At 47.2% G+C, this 24856-nt stretch overlaps 5 protein-coding genes across 5 annotated transcripts; 3 read left to right on the forward strand and 2 right to left on the reverse strand.

Annotated features, from left to right (window-relative positions):
* Nucleotides 1–185: 185 nt before the first annotated feature.
* On the reverse strand, nucleotides 186–1323 carry ARB_02271 (uncharacterized protein; the record flags this gene model as incomplete). The annotated part of the gene is made up of 3 exons (XM_003011375.1): nucleotides 186–820; nucleotides 941–1156; nucleotides 1284–1323. The coding sequence occupies 3 exons, from the start codon at nucleotides 1321–1323 to the stop codon at nucleotides 186–188; spliced, it is 891 nt and encodes a 296-aa protein (XP_003011421.1).
* Nucleotides 1324–3666: 2343 nt separating this feature from the next.
* Nucleotides 3667–6191, forward strand: ARB_02272 (uncharacterized protein; the record flags this gene model as incomplete). The annotated part of the gene is made up of 3 exons (XM_003011376.1): nucleotides 3667–3696; nucleotides 3756–3948; nucleotides 4006–6191. 3 exons carry the CDS (start codon nucleotides 3667–3669, stop codon nucleotides 6189–6191), a joined length of 2409 nt encoding a protein of 802 aa, XP_003011422.1.
* Nucleotides 6192–7641: 1450 nt separating this feature from the next.
* On the forward strand, nucleotides 7642–19990 carry ARB_02273 (uncharacterized protein; the record flags this gene model as incomplete). The annotated part of the gene is made up of 6 exons (XM_003011377.1): nucleotides 7642–7689; nucleotides 7771–11665; nucleotides 11733–15527; nucleotides 15565–15660; nucleotides 15722–19834; nucleotides 19896–19990. 6 exons carry the CDS (start codon nucleotides 7642–7644, stop codon nucleotides 19988–19990), a joined length of 12042 nt encoding a protein of 4013 aa, XP_003011423.1.
* Nucleotides 19991–20859: 869 nt separating this feature from the next.
* ARB_02274 (uncharacterized protein) lies at nucleotides 20860–22106 on the forward strand (the record flags this gene model as incomplete). The annotated part of the gene is made up of 3 exons (XM_003011378.1): nucleotides 20860–20930; nucleotides 21062–21153; nucleotides 21307–22106. The coding sequence occupies 3 exons, from the start codon at nucleotides 20860–20862 to the stop codon at nucleotides 22104–22106; spliced, it is 963 nt and encodes a 320-aa protein (XP_003011424.1).
* Nucleotides 22107–22756: 650 nt separating this feature from the next.
* Nucleotides 22757–24134, reverse strand: ARB_02275 (uncharacterized protein; the record flags this gene model as incomplete). The annotated part of the gene is made up of 5 exons (XM_003011379.1): nucleotides 22757–22853; nucleotides 22945–23269; nucleotides 23334–23432; nucleotides 23603–23675; nucleotides 23859–24134. The coding sequence occupies 5 exons, from the start codon at nucleotides 24132–24134 to the stop codon at nucleotides 22757–22759; spliced, it is 870 nt and encodes a 289-aa protein (XP_003011425.1).
* Between the last annotated feature and the right edge of the window lie 722 nt (nucleotides 24135–24856).

Genomic DNA, 24856 nt, shown 5'->3' on the forward strand with positions numbered 1-24856 from the left:
AATGGTGGACGCGGCGGAGGCTTCGGGTTTCACAAACGCCGGAAGTTGTGCATCCCGAACTACATATTGTGCACCTCCATACAGATGTAGCAGCGACGGCAGGTGCTTGCCGGGAATGACAATCCGCCAGTAGGATTCACAAGGGGGAAAAGGAAGAAAGTACCGGCAAGGCTAGCGCACATAGATTACCAGAGACCAGGCAGCATAACAAAGCGCTTTTTCTTGTACTTGTCCCCGAATTCACGGCGGTATCGCTTCTCCTTTTGGCTAGCCCACTTCATCATGGTGCCGGCACCCACCACTAGGAAGAGTAGGACACTCCAGTTTAGCCCGCTAACAAGGTACACCCCGACCCAGGCCATCACTTCGAAGAGGTAGTTTGGACACGTCACCCAATCGAAGCCGAAGCCAGTGGGTATCACGCGCTCTGTGCTACCTGGTTTCCTGAGGCTTCTCAAGGTGAGATGGGTCGAGAGGTTGGACAGCTGACCTATGAGGAAGAGTACCAGGCCTGAATATACCAACGCTGGGTTAGGGTGGTCAGTGGCTGTTGGCGATGAAGGTGAGAATACCCAGTATGCGAGGTTTACACCGCCAAGGAGCCAGTAATGGGCACTATTCCGGAAAACATAGGTAAAAGGCATCGTCGAGACACTAAATCGGTGGACGAACAGGGTTTCCAGCTCGCGCTTGATGAAGTGGAGTGTCAGCAAGGTGCAGGTCAAGGCCTGCAGGTCAGATATAGGAGGCAGTGGCTTAGGACTTCGGTATATGTAAGGTCGTAGGCCATAGAGAACCAGTGGGTGAATGATGAGGGGTCCTAAGTATTCGATAATGAAGACCGTACGCCATCCTATTTGAGGTCCTGTTTGTTTTTACTTGGTATTAGCACAGCTATCTTTGCACAAATATGCGAGGATATGGAGGGGAGCCAACGGACCCAAGTCTTTGACATAGATGACACTCTGATTTCTGACTCCGGTACTCGACACTGTAACACGGGCGTCGTTTTTCAGGAGACTACCATCGCTGCCCTTGGTGATCCTAAGCCGGGTAACCGGGAAACCAGCTCGCCTAGAAACCGTGGAATAAAGCGCGGCAAGGCTATCCTCAGGACCAATTGAGATTTTTTCTGGAAGTTTGGATATGGGCTTGCCTAATTAGAGGGAGTAAAACAAGATGAATTAGTGAGCTTGTACCTTGGAATGTAAACAAGTAGAATATGCTGGACGATGGCCATGATGAGGGGGGAAATGGAAGCATCAGCCGCGAGCATTACTTACCTCTCGGCTTGACCTCTAGCAAGATTCCTTGGCTTGCCATGTCTCCAGGTACCAATCACCGTTTACTGGTAGGTATTGCGCAGGATGTGGGGAGTTGGAAAATATTTCAAGGTTCCATCGCATTTGCTGTTGATCGTGAAGTTGCAGAAAGGATGCGGGAGCTTTGGAGCTTAGTGATTATGTAAGATTAATGATCACGTGTTAACCAGCCCCTTGATCCATGGCTACTACGTCAGTCTGCTTTGCGTAAAAAAGGATTCTTGGGCTTTGCTTAGATTCCTTCGTTATGGGGCGAAGATGCCCAAACTGCTGTTTACTATATAGCCATCTTTCCGGCTGTTTTCCTTTTCTGCGGGTTGCCGCTCTGCATCTACAAACAACGCATGCCTTGGTCTAAATATGGTTTCTTAAGTAAGCATGACATAAGCGTCGCGGCCCGCATCTTGTCCCGTTTAGGCAAACAGCCAGCCTCAACTTCGACCTCATCTCCATCTTTCAACTATCTGTCTTCAGCTTTCCGTTTTGTTTTCTCGCTGACTCGCTTTTCTTTTCGTTTCTTTTTCAGGAGCCATAATGTGCTGCGTGGACAGGGCTCTGCGGGATCATAGATGCTGGTCATTTTCTATCAAAACGAAGGTCACGCTCTGTGTTGCAGCTGTCTCGTTACCGATCTAACTACCTCCATGATTGGCCTGCTCGTTAACTAACTGACAGGAGACCCAGCGCTCCCCAACCATGCCGTCCATTTTGCAACAATATCGTTCGTTCTTTGGACGTACCAGAGATTCCGGGTACAAGGACCAGAGTCGGTGATATTTTACGGACGCATGCTTGGATGCTGGTGAACTCAAAAGAAGCCTGCTGCGCGACAGGGGTAATTGTTTGCACATAGATTGATAAAGTCAAGCCTGAAATGCATCATGATGGCCCCCTCGTTTTAGTACTATTTACGTACATCCATGCTGACTAGGCCTTTGTACTTGTGCTCTCTCCCAAGCAGGTAAAAGCTCAAGCACGCTCCCTGCTTACCCACCACCCATGGACCATATACAACCTCTTCACAAACAAGTCCGCTCCCAGCTTGGCTACATGGATGGCAGTCTTGCATACAAGGTCTTTGAGCGCACCAATAAAACGAGACCGTATAGAATCCAAAGCATCCCCGGGCCTATCTGATACCGAAACGCTAACCCAGCAAAGCTTGTGCTTGTGAACGCTGTTTCTCTTGGTTCTCTATTGACTACTTTGCTCTTTGCTTTTTTGGTCGTGTTTTACAAACACTATCGCTAGTCATCTGTGTTATCAGATTATTGTAGCTTGATGCTTGTATCAGAAGTTGAACCAAGGGTCGGAAATGCATTTGCCAGCCTAGCAAGTCGCGCATCCAAAAGCAATAACTCTAGAAATCTCTGCCTCTTACCCTTTCTCACCTTTTGCAGCAAAGAAATCGCACCTAGCTTCCCACCACCAACAAGAACGACGGGGGTTTGATTATAAACTAATCGTCACTTGCTCTTTCCCAGGTTCAAGTCCACGGGATCTTCCTTCCAGGCACGTTTTCATCTGCTTTTGCGCCAGATTTCAAGCTATTATTGCCGATGGCGATGGAGGTCTGGACAATATAAGAATGTGACTAGGATGCTTTCATTCTCATATTTGCCGTTCCTCTATCTTAATACCCGCGTTCTCTAGACCTTGATATCCGTTTATTATTATCATCATCATCATTATTATTACTATTCTTCTTCTGGTTTTCTCAACCTATTTTCGCTGAGACCGGGCCTCAGGGCCCTTCGCTCATCCACCTTAATAATTACTTGTCCCTATTTCTCCTAGGTATCTATCTAGAAGTGCTCATCCTTATCATACACTAGCTGCCATGGGCGACGTTTGTGACCACCTGACTCTCCGAGAGGAGATTGAAAAAGGCGTTTCAGATGTTAGTAGAGCTATCAGTGCTTCCTTGCGCCCACTACCTGTTGCGTCCGGGGATGGAACCTATCTTCCAACGATGCATACAACGGGTATTTTGGATGATCTTGCCCACATGAAACTAGGGGATGCAGGGACACTCGCAGAAGTTGCTAAGCTAGCCGCGACTGGCCAACCAATTGATGATAAGCGTTATATCATGGAGAGGATTATCCAGGTACGATATGTCTTATATACCATGATTAGGGGACTTATCGCGCTGAAGAATGAATGAAACAGCTGGCGGCATCCCTACCTAGCACGTCTAAGAATGGCAGCGCGTTAACAGAAGACTTGCTATCTCAACTATGGAATGATTTACAGCACCCCCCACTCACGTAAGGTTCTGTTTCAATACACATCTACTCTCTAAAGTACTAACGCACTTGATAGACCAGTTGGGTCCGAATACATGTATCGATCTGCGGATGGGTCTTACAATGTAAGAATATCCCAGGCGCTTCAATCTATGAGTTATTTGATTATTAACTTGTGGTATAGAACATATTCCGCCCGGGTGTTGGGGCTGCTGGGTCGAGCTATGCAAAGACTGTTCAGCCAAAATCTGTACAACCGGTCAACCTTCCAGACCCAGGGGTTCTTTTTGATTCGCTCATGGCCCGAGAGAGATTTGAACCACACCCTAGCCAGATCTCTAGTATGCTATTGTATCTCGCTTCAATCATCATTCATGGTAGGTCTCCCTGCGCTGTATATATCACGTTCTAGACATTTCTAATACCATCCAAAGACTTATTCAAAACTGATCCACGGAACCCAACCATATCTAAAACATCGTCATATCTTGATTTATCTCCTTTATATGGATCAAATCAGACAGAGCAAGACAGTGTAAGAACCTTCAAAGATGGGAAGCTGAAGCCTGACAGCTTTGCCGAAAGACGGGTACATGGGCTACCCCCCGGCTCTGGGCTCTTACTTGTAATGTTCAATCGCTTTCACAACTACGTGGTTCGCAACCTGGCCGCCATCAATGAAGGTGGTAGGTTTTCCAAGCCCCAGGATGGAGATGCGAAGGCATTTGCCAAATATGACAACGATCTTTTTCAGACCGGTCGTCTGATCACCTGTGGATTATATATCAACTGCATCCTGAAAGACTATGTGCGAACAATCCTTAACATCAACCGTATCGATAGTGATTGGAGTCTTGATCCGCGAGCAGAGAATGCAAAGCCGTTCCTAGGCTCCCCAATTGCCTCTGCAACAGGAAACCAGGTTTCCGTGGAATTCAATCTCATCTACAGATGGCATGCCTGTATTTCAGAGCGTGATGTCAAATGGTCAGAAAATATATTCCGCAAGATATTTCCAGGGAGAAACCCTGAAACCATCCCAATGGAGGAGTTTCTTCGAAATCTGGGAAAATTTAGCTCGAGTCTTCCGGACGACCCTCAAGAGCGGGGATTGGGACACCTCAGACGCGGACCTGACGGCCTGTTTAACGACGATGAACTTGTTCAGATGCTGACTGAGGGAATCGAGGACTGCGCTGGGGCTTTTGGTGCCAAGGGCGTACCAAAACTCCTACGGCCTGTTGAGATTCTGGGAATTATGCAAGCAAGGTCATGGAACTTAGCAACCCTCAATGAATTTAGGAAACATTTCCATCTCAAACCGCACGAGACATTCGAAGATATCAACTCGGACCCATATATTGCTGACCAACTGAGACATCTTTACGATCATCCCGATAATGTTGAACTTTACCCTGGTGTCGTTGTCGAGGAGGTAAAAGAAGTGATGATTCCAGGAAGCGGGCTCTGCCCCAATTTCACAATCTCTCGTGCTATTCTCTCGGATGCGGTTGCACTCGTTCGTGGAGACCGCTTCTACACTACTGATTATACCCCTAAGGCCCTTACCAACTGGGGCTTGAATGAATGCAACTATGACCTTAAGGTCAACAAGGGACATGTGTTCCACAAACTTATCTTCAGGGCTTTCCCTCAGCATTTCAAACGCAATTCTGTCTACGCTCATTTCCCATTCGTTACCCCCTGGGAAAATTCGAAAATCCTCTCTGACTTGGGAATTGCTCGGAAATACTCCTGGGACAAGCCTGGAAGGATGAACCCGCCTGTTATGATCAATTCTCACTCCGCCTGCCGAACTGTCCTTGGAAATAAGAGGGATTTCAAAGTTACCTGGGGTGAAACCATCGAATACTTGATGAAGCGAGATGGCCATCCATTTGGTAAAGACTTCATGCTTTCAGGGGATCGTCCGGCCAATTCAGTATCTAGAAAGATACTGCATGACGCCCTCTATATTGATCGTTGGCGTGAAGAAGTTAGAGCTTTCTATAAGGATACTACGATAAAACTTCTCCACAGCAAGGCATACAAGTTAGGTGGCACTATCAACCAAGTAGATATTGTCCGTGATGTTATAAACATGGCCCACGTTCATTTCTGCTCCGCGGTGTTCTCTCTGCCCTTGAAGACCGAGGAGAACCCACGAGGCGTCTATACTGAAAAGGAACTCTATGACATCATGGCACTTGTTTTCAAATGCATATTCTGTGACACTGACCCTGCGAAAAGCTTTGCTCTTCATGAGGCAGCGCGGGAGAATTCCCAGACTCTGGGTCGACTTGTGATGACAAACGTTGAGCTAATCAAGAGGACGGGGTTTCTGGCACCTCTGATTGATCGGATTGATAGACATGACAATATTCTCGCCGACTATGGAATACACATGATCCAGCGGTTGCTGGATACAGGTCTTCCACCTCAGGATATCGTCTGGTCACATCTCTTGCCTACCGCTGGAGGTATGGTTGCGAATCAAGGGCAACTTTCTTCGCAGTGCCTGGATTACTACCTTTCTAAAGAAGGTTCTGTGCACCTGCCAGAGATTCGGAAGCTATCAAAACTTGATACTCCAGAGGCCGATGATATCCTTCTTCGATAGTAAGTTAACTGATAGACTTTATCCTATTCCGTACGCTAACTATTCTGTAGTGTTTTAGAAGGGTGTAGGATGAAATCCGTCGTCGCTCTCTATCGCGACGTTGCAGTGACGACTGAAGTCCAAGACGGTGATATGGATATACTACTGAAACCTGGTCAACGTGTTACATGTAATTTGGTAAGTCCTTATGAATTAATCTGCGTGATAGTTATACTGGAACGTCAGGCGTCTGATGGGATTTGTTTTAATAAGGTTACTGCGTCCATGGATCCGGCAGTTTTCCCGAACCCTACCAAAGTCGACCTCACTCGAAGTCTAGGATCTTATATTCACTTCGGATATGGGTCTCATACATGTCTTGGTTCCGAGATGTGTAATCTTGCTCTTATCTCAATGTTGAAGGTCTTCTGCCAATTAGAAGCCCTCCGACGTACCCCAGGACCGCAAGGTCATCTCAAGACTGTCCCTGGACCAGCTGACCTAATGCAGTACATGCCTGAGGATCAGAGCTGTTATTCGCCATTCCCAGTCTCCATGAAGGTACAATGGGATGGGAGTCTGCCGCCAACCAAAGGGGAGCAAACAGGTAAGAACTAGAATACTACCTTATGACGATTATGACGATGAAAATTGGGATGTTGATTTTCCTGGGGTATGGTCGGGTTTTATTATTTTTGAAGAGATGGATAAGAAGCCTGGGGACCTTTTCTTTTATTTTCAAGTTATAGACTTAATACGCAATTCTTTATCATTATTAGTTACCTATCCAAAAATCCTTGAAATCCCTGTATTTCGTCGTGTATACGACCACTGGACATCCATTGGCGGGCCAGAGCGCCCAGGCTTCCACCATAAATTAGACCGGCATAAAGTAATGCCGTTCCGAGTGAGCGGGCGGGCAGCAAAATTGGAATGGCCAAAGCTCCGAAGCGCGTGCTTACCTAATGCAATATGGCGATTATTTTGCCCTCTCACTTCCTTCGCAACTCAACTCCAAAAGAACTACAACAAACAACATCTAAAATTTCGACACCCTCTCACCCACAGTTACGAAGTATCCATTACGGAAGCTTGTGTGCAAAGCCATAGGACGACGACCTGCACTCGTCTTCCTATTCTTTGCCTCAACTGTTACCTGTTGTGTTAAAACAACTTACTTCGTCACAACCCACCTCACCACCAACCTACATCATCAACCCTACCAAAACCGAACCGTTATCTCAATATCCATTCACTCTTTATAAGAGACAGTCTGCAGTCTGGGCAACTAGTCTGTTACTTCACCAAAATTGCAACTTCGAAGAGTTCGACGTTTCGCTTATTCCCTCAAACTCTTACTAGAAAAAGTGAAAGGAAACCGAATTAGCCGAATCCACTGCGCCTGAATTCGACGGAAACCTGATAGTTTTCCTTTTACTTCACATGGTTGCCAGTACGGCACGCCATCATCATGGGGAGAATTGAGAAGGTGGCTAGCTCTAAGCATGAGGCTACGATTGTAAGTTATTCGGCTCTCCGCCTAAGCTTCCTAACCGTCTCGGTTCGTGCTGGTGCTAACATAATATCCCACATTCTGTAGTCGCCGGCGATAGCTCAGTATTCTAAGAAAGCTATTGAGATTTCTGTCGCCGAACTACCGTCGTACCTCGCAACATTTCCTCGCCAGTGGCCGTTTCCGCGGGGGGACCTATATCACTGGATTGGTGTGTTGAATCGATTTGACGAGCTATTGGCGCGTGTCGTCACGAAATATGGACTAGATGAGGGGCCTCAGACGAAGCCCTTTGGTCGACTTGTTCTTGTCGAAGATTCTGTTTCTACAAGCCTAGTTTCTAATGATGAGGAGGGCGAACGGAAACTTGACCAACTAGGGCTAGGGCCTGAAGGTGATAGAGAGCTAGTAGAGTCAATACTGGATTTCTCACGGCTCCTATTAGAGAAGTGTGGCAACCGCAGCTTGTTCAGCAGCAGCGAGCGTTTGAACGCTTTTCTAAACTCAACATCCCTCAGTCTAATTCAATGCACTCTACGACTGTCTCTCTGTCTGGCACAGCGATACTATTTCCGCCAACGATCTACCAGTAGCACCCACTTCCATCAAAGCTTACTGGCGGCTCATTATAACATTGAGTTGGACCGTGTCCAAAAACTGGCGTCACCTTTCCCACGCCCACCTTCATTCATTGAGACTGCTGAAGGAACTTCGTTGGAAAAAGGGAAGGACAAGTCTGCTCAACCTAGCGCGGCAGCCGGTGATAAATGCAATGCCAACGACTTGATTTCGCTGACTAAAGTACCGTCTGACAAGATTACGATGACAGATATTTCTCCAGCAGCTGAGATTGGCACTGCTGAATGGAAAGATTGGGGAACGGTGCGATTTGCTTATTACCCACGTGATGCCACTGTAGAGACATCTGGCGGCACTTTAAATACCTCCTCTCAGGTTCAAATGACACCGACACCATTGCGTCACAGATCTTCTGAGTATCAAAGCTCAAGGTTGCTCCATACCTCGAGCGTGGATGACTCTCCAACACCCACAACTCAATCACCAGCAACGAGACAAGAGGCTACTAGAGGAATGAAAATACTGGAGATTTCAAACTCTAAAGTTCTATCTACCAGCACAGAAGAGCTTTTGAAGGAAAATCTGGGCGACTTGCCAAAGGAGTCGGCGTATGACCTCTTAAACCGACTTCGAATAGCTGCTGCCCTTGCCAAGTCTCCTGAGACTCGAAGGCAACTACTCGGCATCAGACTCCTTGCTCTCAGTAATTTGGCTTATATTTACCCGGAAGCTATATTTCAACAGAAAATTCTCCAGCAAGACTCCGACGAACCCAAACGACTCCAGCTTGCTTACCAGCTTTCTGACTTCGTGCATCTCGGGGTTGCTGGCGATATCAGCGCATCTATGTTAAACCAGTCGTTCGCCTTAACATGTTTAGATGCTCTAGCTAAGCATAAGACGCGATCAGCGGACGTCTGTGCTGCCCTAAATTTAAATGTCAACCATGGCATTTTGATGTTTCTGGTCCGGAAAACCGTTACCGAACTGGCGGCGGAAGATGGCCTAGTTGATGACATTGAGGGAGATGACTGGCGCGATGCCCTATTTGGTCTTCTTCGAACTCTTCCAAGTTCCGGAACAAGAGCTCCGGAAACATTGATGCCCGCTGGCCTGATCCCCATGTTTGTGGATATGTTGAATCTTCGAACAGAAAAGGCCCGAAGAGTATACCCCAGAGTTTTAGAGTTTCTCGACAACTATGTCCACTCGGTTCGAGATGCTTTGGCAACTCTAGCAACTGCCAAGGGCTTCGATGCCATATCTGACCTTATTGCAACCGAGACAAAATCCGCATTTGATATGGTGGGAGAGGGTAAAGGGATTTCTGAGGAATTTAAAACTCCATCTACCGATTATTCCATACCCTATTTTCAACAACAGGCCATACGATGGTTGTTCAAATTTGTCAACCATGTAATGCAACATAATAGCGGCGGGTTTGAACGTTTGATCCGCAACTTCATAGACTCCCCTCCTCTTCTTAGTGCACTTCGCCTTGTTATCGAAAATGCAAAGACCTTTGGCTCGCATGTATGGAGCGGCTCCATTAACATTATGAGCCACTTCATCCACAATGAGCCTACCAGTTATGCCGTCATAGCTGAAGCCGGACTCAGCAAAAGCTTCCTCGAAGCCGTTATGTGCAAGCCGCTAGAAGTTCCGGAGGAGTCGGCTGAAGGGGATAAGAAACCTGCCAAACCCCAAAATTTGTTCAACCCTGCATCTACTTCATCGGACAATAAGAATCTCCTGGACCATCTTTCCAAGGCTCCAGAGCGTAAGGGGTCGGATGGAATCTTACCCTCAACAGAAGCTATTGTCGGTATACCATTGGCATTTGGGGCAATATGTTTGAATTCGACCGGCCTCGATCTATTCCAGTCATCTGACGCACTGGAAAGATTTTTCGATATTTTCGAAAGTCCAGTACATGTGAAATGCATGAAAAATGACTCGAATTTGCTTCGACTGTTGGGAAATTCATTCGATGAACTAGTGAGACACCACCCGGCTCTGAAGGCGTCAGTCATGAGCTCCGTTCTGCGCATGGTTGCTCGTGTCGGACTTCTTGGCAAGTACAAGGCATGGGAATCGGGACTAGGAGCGAAACTCTGGGTTGAGGACCAAGATGGAAAGGAATCTATTTCTGGCGGTGTATCTGCTACTATCGGTGATCTCTGCTCTGATTTCTTTCAGAATGAAGATTACTGGCCTAGTGCCTCCGTCCCTAACCTAGGTAACGCCAGCACTAGCTATCGAGAGCTCTTTGGGGAACCAGACACCAGCAAGTGGACTACCAAGGATACTGATGCGGATGGCCTTGCCGTCACGGGTTATATCTTTCCAGTGCTGAAATTCTTGGGTGCATTCTTCGAGAATCAGGCTATCTGTGCCAATTTCATAGAAAACGGAGGGGTTGAATACGTCCTCGACTTTGCTGTCCTCCAGTCCTTGCCCTTTAGCTTCCACAACAATGAAGCAAACCACCAACTGGCTCAAGTCATCCATCTTATGGCAGAGACAAAACCTCACCTAGTACTTCCACCCCTTCTCAACCGTACCATCTCTGCGCTCGATAAGCTTGAGCCATTCTGGTCCAGTGATCTGGGATCAGTGGGCTTCTTTTCCCCCCTTACAAGCCCTCTGCAAGCTTTCGAGTCCAGCCCTGAAGAGGTAGAATTAAAGATGAAAGGAACTTATTATGCCAAGCACCTTGTTGCTGTTGGAACATTGACCAATATTCTCCGCGAAGTCTATACTCCACCAATATATCCTACACGTCCAGCACAGCAGCCACTACCATTTCACCAGGTCAATCTTGCTGATAAGTATGCCATACTTTCCGAGCGTTTAGGGCGGCTGCATGCTGCTTGTGTTTGGGAAGAGATACTACTCCAGCAAGATATGCCTGAGGCGTGGAATGAGGTCACTAAGCTTCCTGGATTTAGCTTTGAAGCGCTGGGTGAAGGTCGAGAAACCCCACCGGCCACTACAGCGGACGGAGGATCTGAAGTAGGTGATGTTGCTGCTGAGTCTCATGCTGAAGACACACCGACAGCACAGGGCGGCCGAGCTAAGAAATCCCCTAAAGTCGACAACCCTGCCTCTACACAGTTGGATAAAGGGGCAAATGTGAAGAACGTTAAGACCCTTCGCTGGCTGTTGGGAACGGTCCCTACTTGCATAACTGGATTTTTGCACTCTCTCGGTCGTGGACTGGTGGCGAAACGGCGCGTCGACACCTACCAACGACAGAAAGCAGCTGTGGTTGCTGGTGCAATTGCTTCTATGGTAATTCAGCAGTTGGAGCTTAAAGGGCCTAATGAGTGTGTATCCACGAAGGATCGGTTTTCCTACCTTATTGTGATACTGTCATCATTCTCGCGATTAATATTTGACTGTAAGTCTCACCTTCCAGTTACTATGTGTATTAGTGAAACTTATGAAACCTCTAACAAACGTATTAGCTACCGAACGTACACACTCTCAGTGCCTGACGATGATTCTTGTCGCATTCAAGAGGCAAAACGGCATACAGAAAATGAAAGAAATAGCTGATATCTTTCTCCAAGAAGTCAAGGAGTTGGCCCCATTAGAGCACTCCACTTCATCACCTCGAGACCGGCCAGCCAGACTTGCATCAGCATATGGAGGAATCAAAATAATCTTGACATTCTTCTCAGAAATGACTTCTGCTCGATATGTTCTTGACTCTGCTCAGACTTTAGCAATGGCCAGTAATGATCGTGATAGAGAGCGATTTGATACCTTCCTTCCTCAACAATTCCTAGTTGAGCTTCGAATGGAGGCCTTACCTCTAGTGAAAAGCATGTGGACGTCAGATTTTGTGGAGACGGCCTCTAGTTCCATTGTCAAGTCGTTAATCGAGATCCTTCGCCTGGTTCTTGAAGCAGAACATGAAAATAATGCTTATCGTCGCGGAGATAATATACCGAAACTTCAAGTAGCAGCTCTCAGGGCATTTGCTATTCATCCTGAACGCCTTGGTCAACTTGTTGAAAAGGGATACGATGAATCTCTTGCCAGAGAGGCGCTCTACCGCTGCTATAACTCCTCTAGTGCTGCCGAGGAATACTGCAACGCCCAAAAAGGTGTTCGCACTCCGCCTAGAAGTGCCATTCCAGACTATGATGCTGAAGCTGCAGTAGCGAAACCCGGCATTACTTCCCAGGGCGATCACGTTTCAGGAAGCCGCACAGGTAACGATACCAGCCCAGGTCCTTCTGCACAATCGGCACAAGATTTGGTTGATCCTATTGCGTCAATTTTGGCTGAGATACATGCTGAGGCTACTGAAGCCATGGAAACAGAGGGTGATACCTCTTCTGAGGCATCGCCACCTTCAAATGCTAGAGCTGAAAGTTCGGCTGCTGCTGCCAGCACGGAAAGCAAAGCCAGTGAGGCTGCTTCTGCGGGATCGCCAAAGAAGCGAGAAGTTGTAACAATAGATGATTTGGACAAAGAACGAGATATCATTCGCTCAAATTTAATAGAGCGATGCCTGGAAGTTCTGAATGCCCATCACGATGTCACCTTCGAGCTGGCTGACCTTATTAACTCTGCATCCAAGGTTGAAAACCCCTTCAACTTTAGGAGAGAGATTGGAGAGACGCTGCTGCATTTCCTAGCTTCTCTTCAAATGGACGAGAATTTTTTGACAGGAGGAAAGAAAATTGCAGCGCATGCGAGCCTTCTCGCCTTACTCCTACAGGAGCCACAGTTTTACGAATCCACTCTCGAACCACTCCAAGATAATTTCTATGTTTTACTTGGATTTGTCAAAGTTCCACCTCCTACATCAGAGAAATCTCCCGATGAGCCTTGCCCCTGGATTGGTCAAGTTCTGCTTATTCTTGAAAAAGTACTTGCTGAAGACGCCTCTCCTAAGGCCATCCAATGGAATCCACCAAATTCTGATACCCCCGAAGATTCTGATGTTGCCGAGTTAGGGGAACCTCTTGTTTCTCTAGAAGGTAAAACGCAGCTCTTCGATGCCCTTTTGGAAGTGTTACCACGAATCGGTAAAGATGAGTCACTCGCTCTGTCTGTTGCCCGGGTGCTCGTTATGCTCACTCGAGAACGTGTACTCGCAACAAGGCTTGGAGAACGAAGGAACCTTCAACGCTTGTTTGTCATGATAAAACAATTGAGCAATCCATCCAACGAAAAGCTACAAAATACATTTATGCTCATCCTCCGACATATCGTTGAAGATGAAGACACAATCCGCCAAATAATAAGAAATGATATCATTACCAGCTTCGATTCCAGGCCTTCTCGCCAGACAGACACTACTAATTTCGTTCGCCAATATAGCCATTTGGTAATACGAGCCCCGCGACTCTTTGTTGAGGTGACAAATGAGCTGCTGAAACTTTCAAGATATGACGCAAACCAGCGGCCTCAAACACTTGTTTTAAAGAACCCAAAGAAGATTGATGGTTTGCAGTCGTCAGAAGAAACAGATAAGCAGGAAGAAGCTAAGACCGAGGGAGGGCAGTCTCCGCGAGCAGCTAAGGAGACTGACCAACATGAACCTAAAGAAAGCAAGGAGAAACACAAGGAGTTGAAGACGCCAATTGTTGAGCATCCAGATGGCGTTATCCACTATCTTCTTTCTGAATTGCTTTCATATAGAGATGTTGACGACAAAGAGTCCGCCCCTGCTCCGCCCCCTGAGAAAACGGGTAATCGAGCTGAGGATATCGAAATGGCCACTGGCGAGAGCTCATCCTCATCTCAGGCCACAAACCGTGAGACTTCCACGAAAAAGCCGGAGAAACCCCAATTCAAGGCTGAGGACCATCCTATCTATATCTATAGATGCTTCCTCCTCCATTGCTTGACGGAACTCCTGTCATCTTATAACCGCACCAAGGTGGAGTTCATCAACTTTTCCCGCAAGGCAGATCCCCTGGCAACAACCCCATCAAAGCCACGGTCCGGTATTTTGAATTATCTACTTCACGGCCTTATTCCAATTGGAACCATGGAACATGACGAATCCATTCCATTCAAAAAGCGCGTTAATACCTCAGGATGGGCAATGAAAGTTATAATCGCCCTATGTACAAAGACGATTGAATATGGCGGACGGAGATCTCTTCCTTCACAAGAAGAAGAGGTTGAATCTGACTTGGTATTTGTCCGAAAATTCGTCCTGGAACACGCCCTGAAGTCCTATAAGGATGCTAGTGCTTCTCGGGAGCCACTTGACTCCAAGTATGCTCGCCTCATGTGCATGGCAGACCTTTTTGATAAAATGCTCAGTGGTGGTTCTGGCCCAGATGGCACACCACGAACTTCATCAGCTACTCGCCAGATCGCTAAGACAATGTTTGAGAAGAACTTTGTCAATGCCTTCACTGCCTCTATCGCTGACATTGACTTAAACTTCCCATCATCCAAGCGCGTCGTGAAATATATCCTACGACCTCTTAATAAGCTATCTCAGACTGCCGTACTTTTAAGCGAAAGCGGCTCGATTGAAGCGAAACCGAATCAAAGTGACTCTGATGAAATATCGTCAGCAAGTTCGGTATCTGAATTTTCGTCGTCAAGAGAAGAGACGCCCGATCTTTTCCGTCACTCTACCCTAGGCATGTTTGAACCACATGAGGAAGAGACTTCCAGTGACGAGGATGAAGAGGACGAGGAAATGTACGACGATGAGTATGATGAAGAGATGGAGTATGAAGAAGACATGCCAGAGCACGATGGAGAAGTTGTCAGTGACGAAGATGAGGAGGAGATGGATGAGCGAGGTCCAATTGAAGGATTACCGGGCGATACTCCAATGGATATCGAAGTCTTAATCGACGGAGACTCCGAGGATGAGGATGATGTGGACGACGATGATGAAGATGATGCAGATGATGACGAGGACGACGACGAGGACGACGGCGATGACCATCTGGACGAACGAATTGTTGCTGGTGAAATTACCGGTGATAATGACAATAACAGTCTCCAAGATGGAGAAGATGAATGGGAAAGTGATGAGGGTTCCGAAGAGGCAGACGATGAGTTAGCCATGATGAACCAGCTCGAGATTGAATTAGGGGGTGGCATGGGACAAGGAGAACACAATCGTCCCGGTCCGCCTCACATAGAAAATCTTCTGAGAGTCCTGGAAGAGACTGGCGCCTCTGTTGAGCGCCTGGACCACGAAATCGACCATGGAATGGATATGAGGGACCTTGGAGAAGATTTTGTAGAGGATGACTTGAATGAGGAAGAAGGTATGGTGCAGTCATGCAATATATAACTCGCATCCAGCTAACTTTTCACCAGACGATGATGAAGAAGTTGACGAACTGGAAGAAGAAGTTGATGAGTTTGACGACGAGCAAGCAATATACCATGAATACGACCGTAAGTGACCGTACTACTCAATCACTGCCTTGCTTTGAGGACTGACAAAAGCGTACTTTAGATGATGATGGGGACCTTTCCAACTCACCATGGAGCTGGGATGAACCAGTTCTGACCCAGAACCGCGTTCCTTCACGGAATATTTCGTCCTGGAATTTCTTCCCGGGTCAGATGGCAAGCCGACAGGGGATCATACCAGTACCGGACTATCGAACTCACCGGAATCAAGTTACACAACCGGGAAATGATGATGGTGTTAACCCCCTTCTACGCCGTTATGGTCGCCCACATGAACAGCCGGCCCAAAGACGAGGGCCAAATGCGGAAGCATTTAGTGACTGGGTAACTGCAATGGACCCAAATAGCCATGGTAGGCTTTTGTCAATCGATAGCCCTGTTACATTCATGAATGCAATTATGCAAGCAATTGGCCAAGGAGGACCAGAGTTTGGCATCATACCCCGGCCTGATGGATTCCACCTTCATGTGGAGCGTGGATCCGTTCTCCCTGGCCGTCTCCAGGATCTCCTTGGATTAGGAAGAGCCCCAGCGGTTGCTCCACGTTCTCGTGACGATCCAGGCCAGGCTGTTGCCTTCCCAACCGGCTCGACATTAAATCGTTGGCAGGAAGAAGCTCGACTTCATTTCAACAACCTCTATATGGAAAGGGCACAGCGAATTGTGCAATCAATTCTCAAACTTTTAATTCCCCCAGCTATCGAGGAAGACAAGCAACGACAAAAGAAATTGGAAGAAGAGCGAAAGCGTTTGGACGAAGAAAAGCTTGAGCGGGAGAAACAAGAACGCATTGCTCGAGAAGAGGCTGAAAAGGAGAAAAAGCGGAAGGAAGAAGAGGAAGAAGCTAGAAAATTGGAGGAAGAACGCCGTGCAGAGGAAAATGCTCAAGCGGGTGATGCTGAGCCAATGGAAGATGTGCAGCCTACAGCTGGTGCTGCGGAGCAGCCTTCTACTGAAGCTGCAGCCCCTGAAGCAGGCCCGTCAGAGCCTGTTCAAAGAGTTCACACGATCATACGCGGCCGCCAACTTGATATTACTGGCATGGAAATCGATCCGGAATACCTTGAGGCACTCCCAGAAGAAATGCGCGAGGAAGTAATCTTGCAACAACTTGCAGAACAACGTTCTCAAGCAGCCGTCGCTGGCGAAGAACCAAGTGAGATCAACCCCGAATTTTTAGAAGCCTTGCCGGCAGAAATCCGAGAGGAACTCCTACAGCAAGAAGCCGCCGATCGCCGTCGTCGAGAGCGGGAAGCTGCTCGTCGGCAAGCAGCAGCGAATGGAGGTCCTCATGCCGAAGATATGGATCCTGCCAGTTTCATAGCAACACTTGAACCATCATTGCGACAAACTGTCTTGGCTGACCAACCTGATGATATATTGGCTTCACTAGGCCCAGAGTTTGTGACGGAAGCTCGGGCATTGACCGGCCGCAGACTTCCTCGGTTTGGTGACCCGGTCCTAGACCCGCCTCCCCCGGCTCGTCAAACCCAGGAGCCCAAGAAGCCTCAACGCCGGCAGATTGTGCAGGTCGTCGATAAAGCTGGTGTAGCCACTCTACTTCGACTGATGTTTATGCCACTACAACCGAATGCTAGACATCATGTAAATGATATCCTACATAATGTTTGCCAGAACCGTCAGAATAGATCAGAAGTGATCAGCCTCATTCTGCTGATCCTCCAAGACGGAAGCGCTGATATTTCGGCAGTGGAGCGAAGCTTCGCTCATTTGTCATTGCGCGCCAAAACGCCAACTTCTCAGCGAACTCCCCAATCCCTCAAACGGGCTTTGTCGCTCCCTGCCCCCGGCGCCAACCATGATGTGACCCCATTGATTGTCATTCAACAATGCTTAGGTGCTCTTTCGTTCCTAACTCAGTACAACCCGCATATCCCATGGTTTTTCCTCACCGAGCATGAATCCATCTCAGCCCTTAAAATGAAGGCCCTACGTAAAGGGAAGACAAAGGAAAACAGGGCAAATAAATTTGCACTGAATTCTCTTTTGTCCCTTCTCGACCGGAAAGCAATCTTGGACAGTCCTAACTGCATGGAACAGCTATCCGGATTACTTAGCAGTATTACCCATCCTTTAACAATACTACTCCGAAGAGAATCAGACAAGCAAGAGGTTTCCGAAACTAAAGAGGCTGAGACGAAACCCGAAACTGTGACCCAGCCACAGGATGCAGGTGAAACCCAGGCAAGCAACCCACCAGATACTACTATGGCGGAGCCAACTGCCGGGACGACTTCAGATACTGCCGGCCAACAAGAGCAAGGTGAAGATGGAAATACCGAGGGAGACAAATCTTCCAAGGAAGACAGAAAGAAGAAAGTACGAACAATTGACCCTCCCGTGGTCCCAGAGTACAATTTACGACTTGTGGTTCATATTCTCTCCGCCCGCGAGTGCAATGGTAGGACATTTAGAGAAACGCTTTCCACCATCAATAACTTGTCTTCAATCCCGGGCGCAAAAGAAATTATTGGGAAAGAGTTGGTTGGTCAAGCACAAACTTTGAGCAAATCGATATTGGTCGACTTGGAGGAACTTAAACCTCATATTACCAATGCGGAATCTGGTACTGATGTGCAGGGCATGGCTCTTGCGAAATTCTCGCCAGCAAGTTCCGACCAAGCTAAGCTGCTACGAGTTTTGACAGCACTTGATTATCTATTTGATCCCAGTCGAGACAAGGAGAAAATATCTGAAGCGGAGGCCTCTGAGAAAGCAAACACCCTGAAGGCGCTTTATGAGAGTGTTACTTTTGGGCCTTTATGGACGAAGCTTAGTGATTGCCTCCACGCTGTTCAACGCAAAGAATCGATGCTGAATGTCGCGACGACCCTTCTCCCATTGATCGAGTCACTCATGGTTGTCTGCAAGAATACCACACTGAAGGATATTCCCCTTTTCCCCAAGCAAGGCCGCGAGTTCTCCGTGTCAAGCCCACCTCCCGATTCTGGTATGGAGGGCTTGTTCTTCAACTTTACCGAGGATCACCGCAAGATCCTCAACGAGCTTGTGCGGCAAAATCCCCGACTTATGAGCGGCACATTCTCGCTACTGGTCAAGAATCCAAAGGTTTTGGAGTTCGACAACAAACGTAACTACTTCAACCGCAAGCTCCATTCCCGCGGAACCGAGGTTCGCCATCCCCATCCTCCACTACAACTCTCTGTCCGCCGTGACCAGGTGTTCCTCGACTCCTTCAAGTCTCTATATTTCAAAACCGCAGACGAAATGAAATATGGCAAACTTAGCATTCGATTCCATGGCGAAGAAGGTGTTGATGCTGGTGGCGTAAGCAGGGAATGGTTCCAGGTCCTTGCCCGAGGAATGTTCAACCCCGATTATGCTTTGTTCATTCCAGTCGCATCTGATCGCACAACATTCCACCCCAACCGGCTTAGTGGCGTCAATCAGGAGCACCTGATGTTCTTCAAATTTATCGGACGCATCATTGGCAAAGCATTGTATGAAGGTAGGGTTCTTGATTGTCACTTCAGTAGAGCAGTGTACAAGAGAATCCTAGGAAAGTCAGTCTCCATTAAAGACATGGAGACTCTTGACCTCGACTATTACAAGTCGCTTTTGTGGATGCTAGAAAACGACATTACTGATATTCTTACTGAGAATTTCTCTGTTGAGGTTGAAGATTTTGGTGAAACCCGTGTCATTGACTTAGTAGAGAACGGCCGAAATATCCCAGTCACCCAGGAGAACAAGGAAGAATACGTTCAACACGTTGTTGAACACCGATTGACAGGGTCTGTGAAAGAGCAGCTGGACCACTTCCTCCGTGGTTTCCACGATATTATACCAGCAGACCTTATCTCCATCTTCAACGAACAGGAACTGGAACTTCTCATTTCTGGGTTACCTGAGATCGATGTCAATGATTGGAAGAACAACACTGAGTATCACAACTATTCTGCATCTTCTCCGCAGATTCAGTGGTTCTGGCGCGCCGTTCGGTCATTTGACAAAGAAGAGAGAGCCAAACTTCTTCAGTTTGTCACTGGTACCAGCAAGGTACCCTTGAACGGATTTAGAGAGCTTGAGGGAATGAATGGATTCAGCAAATTCAATATCCATCGTGACTACGGTAGCAAAGACAGGCTTCCGAGCTCGCATACCTGTTTTAACCGTAAGTTATCATTTTCAGTACATATTACCGCTGTTCAACATGCTAACTCATCATTTTGCAGAGCTCGATCTACCCGAGTATGACAGCTATGAGTCGTTACGCAAATGCCTATACACAGCTATGACTGCTGGCAGTGAATACTTCGGGTTCGCTTAAGAGATTCAGTGGCTAAACCCATACCCCTCCTCATCCCAATCTACTGTTTATCAGCTTTTCATGACTCTGTTTCCCATACCATACCCTTCCACTTCCCATAGCTTGACTGCCCTTGATACATCGCATGTGAACTCTAGCATTAGGCATCAGGACGGCGTGCTCTGGCTCAGGGTTTCATTTCCCCTAAGATTCCCATGTATATTTCAGAATGTTTTGACAATGCTTTCTCTCAAACGAAGGCCGACCGGCTCTCGTCTGGTGGTTTTCTGTCGTTCCCCTTTCCCCTGATTTTCCGCCAACTGTGTTTTATTGTGCCCCTACATTCCCTTTCCCCATTAGATAGGTTTGATAATACTGGGCTCTCTGAGTAGCTGAAGTGCAGATCGGCTCATCTCTTAGGTTCCCACTAAAAAATACATTTCTTACCTGAATTCTTCTCTGGAGTTTGATGTACCGTCATTGTCCATGACCGGTCATTGGTCGTCAAGATTACATAAACCAGTTACACGTGACTATTTTTATAGGTATCGATAAGCGATCTGCCACTTTCTTATTTAGGACTAGCGTGTCGGAGCTTTTTGGCAAAGATAAAAAATCGAAAAAGACTTCAGCAAACGTCGAAGTTTCGGGTTTGATGGAAGCAGACGCGGCGGGTGAGAAAACAAACATGCTATGATGTGCTTTGTGCGTTGATACGAGAGCCAAACAACAGACAGACGGCCACCTGGGTCCCTTCATATTATACAGCTTGACTTCCACCGATAATGCGCTAGCTCCCTGTCAGAATCTCCACCAACTATTTGTTCACTCAGCCGCCACGCTGTGATCTGTTTCGATCCCTCACACTACTATCCACAATACCTCTGACGATGGCGAGCAATTCTATAAAGCTCTTGACTGGCAATAGCCATCCGGAGCTGGCACAGCTTGTTGCAGACAGGTATGATACTTCTATTTGGACTCCTGGACCTGTGCTTGTTTCCTAGAAGTTTATAGGGAGGGGGTGGTAAACCAGATTTGTAGTTTGCCGTGTCAGCTGTGTAGATGTGGTTGCTAATATCATGACTATAGGCTAGGAATCGAGTTGACAAAGATCATGGTCTTGCAATACTCCAATCAAGAGACTAGTGTGACCATCGGCGAAAGTGTTCGAGATGAAGATGGTAATATTCTTTCCCCCTTGACCTGCTGGACTTACTTTTCTTATTTTTCATAATACGAGAAATTTTGGGAATCAACTTGCTGGAGTCATTCATTTTGATTGTTTACAAATTGCGTTCCATGAAAGGCAGTGCTAACAATCATCTTCTATCAAGTCTTCATTCTTCAGTCTACAAAGCCCAATGACATCAACGATGGCTTGATGGAGCTTCTTATCATGATTAATGCTTGCAAGACCGCTTCGGCTCGACGTATCACCGCTGTCATTCCCAATTTTCCGTATGCTCGACAGGATAAGAAGGATAAAAGCCGTGCACCAATTACCGCAAAATTGATGGCCAACATGCTGCAAACCGCTGGTTGTAACCATGTCATCACTATGGACCTCCACGCCAGTCAGATCCAAGGTTTTTTCAATGTTCCCGTAGATAACCTCTACGCCGAACCAAGCATGCTGAGGTGGATCCGCCAGAATCTGGATATCACAAACTGTGTCATCGTCAGTCCTGATGCTGGTGGTGCTAAGAGAGCTACTGCCATCGCCGATCGACTTGATCTTCAATTTGCCTTAATCCACAAAGAGCGTGCAAGACCAAACGAGGTCTCCCGTATGGTCCTCGTTGGAAGCGTTGAAGGCAAAACTGCCATCATTGTTGACGATATGGCCGATACCTGTGGAACTTTAGTCAAGGCAGCTGATACTTTGATGGGCCACGGAGCTAAGGAAGTTGTTGCCATTGTCACTCACGGTATACTGAGTGGAAAGGCTATTGAGACCCTGAACAACGGCTGCCTAAGTCGAATTGTGGTTACCAACACTGTTCCCCTCAACGAAAAGAAGGAACAATGCTCGAAAATTGAGACTATCGACATCAGCCCTGTATTAGCTGAAGCCTGCAGGAGAACCCACAACGGCGAATCCGTCAGCTTTTTGTTCTCTCATGCTGTCTCGTAATGATCCAACGGTTGCATGAAAATTTCCGGTTTATTTATCTCCTTTTTCATACTATTTTCTCTGATTCTGAATATTTGTCGCCATCTAATATAGAGATACTCTGATGGTCTGCTGGATTAATGAAGCCATGGAGTGTTGTAAGCAAGTTGCAGTACATTCTCTTCCAACAGCACAAGGTGATAACCACAACTGATGACCACTTCTAAACATTTCATGCACTATATAAGATTGAATATTTCGATAGAACTTCACTCTACATAACTACCAGTGTCAAAACTTAGCAAAGCGCTCGTAGATTTATTACACGAAGAACGGAAGGATGGTTAATTTTGATTGGTTCTCGATTATGTCGCAAACCCATGTATAATTTTCCCTATTTGACTCCCCTCCCGTTATAAAGGAACAAAACAAATGAGAAAGATTATCACAATAATAAGTCACACGATTTCTCCCTCCGCTCGTTCGCAGAGAATAAAAGAATATACCTTTTCATTGTCGTAGTATTCTTTTCATTACTTCATCATCGAGACGGCTGGGAAGAAAACATGGCTGGGTTTGACTTTTTCCCCTTGGATTTGACATGGTATCGTGCAGTGCCCATATTGACTCAAGCCTCACGCTCTCCAACCCCTTCACCCTAAACGACGACCTTACTTGCGCATCGACGAAGCTCGTCGCTTTCGGAGCTCATCACGCTTAGCCTTCTCTTCGTGGACACGGCTAGCCAACATCTTGGCATATTCGTTGCTGCGGGGATAAGGTTAGCAATGATCAAAGACTCCGAATGTTGAGGTATGTGTTATTTAAAGAGTGAGAAAAGGGTATGAGTCAAACATACGCAGCTTCCTTGGAAGCCTCAGAGCGACGGCGCTTGAGGGCCATTCTGTGACGCTTTCGCTGTAGTCTCTGGGGGGTGACGAGACGCTGAATCTTAGGAGCCTTGGTGTACTCCTTCTTTCCTTCACCCTTAGGGGTGACGGTACGGCGGATAACGAATTTTCTAACGTCATCCTTCTTATCGAGACCGAAGAAGGAGCGGATCTTGGTGGCACGCTTGGGGCCGAGGCGCTTGGGGTTGACAACGTCGGTCAAACCTGGGAGCTCACCCTCACCCTGCTTGACAATGCTGAGAGCAAGGACGGAGAGGTCGAGACCGGTGATGGCTGAAGGGAAAAGTTAGAGACTGAATCCTTCAGTTCATATTTACAAACAGTTGGATATAATTACCTCCACGGACACTCTTTCTCTTGCGCTCTCCTGTTCGGCGGGGGCGGTAGCAGCTGTGGCCATCAGAAAGAAGGAGTCTGGTACGGTGTGGCAGGAGGACTGTTGAGAACTACTGTCAGACAACCATCGTATGAATTGAATATATGCTTCGATTGACGGCGTACATACCACCCTGCTTCATGGGGAAACCTATAATCACGCGACTGTTAGCATGCTGAAATGGAAATCTACTCATAACGCGCCGAAAACAAAAGAATGGCAGAACGTACCTTGTTTATCGTTACCACCAGTGATTCTGAAAACATATCCCTTGAATTCATCGCCGAGGGAGTCGCCGGCAACCTAGATAGCCTTGAATCAGCAAAGAAGTTCCTCTGCATTTGCCGACCATTCGGGAATAATATCGAGACGACAATGGCCATTCCATCCATATCAAATACAGCGCCAAAACGAAGGCAGCACCAGGACCAGATGGACGTATTCCATCCCCCTCTTCTCTGGTATTCACGGGTTGTTGTTCCTTACTTCAGTTCCCATTCGCTTCTCCATGAAAGGTCTCAGCTTGCGGTCATCATCAATTTCGATCAACTTCTGCGACCCATTGGCCGGGTAGGAAACGTTGAGCTTCATCTTGACCAAAGTTCTCTCGCTGTCAAGATGGCCGGGAGGGAGAGAAAAAAGGGCGCGCGGTGGTCGATGTGGTCGGTTGCGTGAAGCAGAAGTTCGACTTTCTCTCGCTGTCTTCAAATTTGAATCCGGTGGATATTTTTTTTGGTGTAGCGAACTTTCTGTGTGGGCCATGACTAAGCGTCACGTTACTGTCTTGATCACATAAGCAGCCCTAGCTCGTCAGCTGACTAATATCACATGACCCATGTGTTATGTAAGCCATAGTCTTTGTTTTGACGTCCAAAAAGCAACTTCAAACCCCAAAGAGCAGCAAAGAGATGGACACCGAGAGACGACGAGGATGATGGCCCCGGGGGACGAGGATCAAGTGTCCTAAAGCTGATATGTTTTCATTTGCCGATAACTAAGAGTCGCGCCGGCTATCGATACGCGTTATCGTGCTCCTACATGGTTCCAACTACCAACGGTTGCACCACGAGCGCTGTTACATGGACATAACGCACATCTCTCGTGTATGTACTTCAATAATACAAAGAATGGGCGGCGTCGAGGGCTCATGATTGTCAAAGATCTGCATCAGGCACAAGGCTTGATATTCTCCGATGGCTCATTATGGTATGTGCGGACTACAATGGAATCAAAGACACTCACTTGAATTCCTAGAATTCTGCGGCTGTATTCCTACCCTTCCTGTCCCGGCATACTACTTTTAGCTGGCTGCATTCGAGAAGCGGTGCGGCAGCAGACAATAATGGCGAACGGTTGACCTGTGGACAGCCTGAACATTGATGCCCCTTCTACTTAGCCAACTTCCCCGGAATAAACCAAGGAAGAAACAGATAAGTTCGAACACTATATCTTGGTGTATCAGTTTATAAAGCCACTTCTCGGTT

This window comes from Trichophyton benhamiae (assembly GCF_000151125.1).
Source record: "Trichophyton benhamiae CBS 112371 chromosome Unknown Abenha-G-c-321f20.f1, whole genome shotgun sequence".
NCBI lineage: Eukaryota > Fungi > Ascomycota > Eurotiomycetes > Onygenales > Arthrodermataceae > Trichophyton > Trichophyton benhamiae.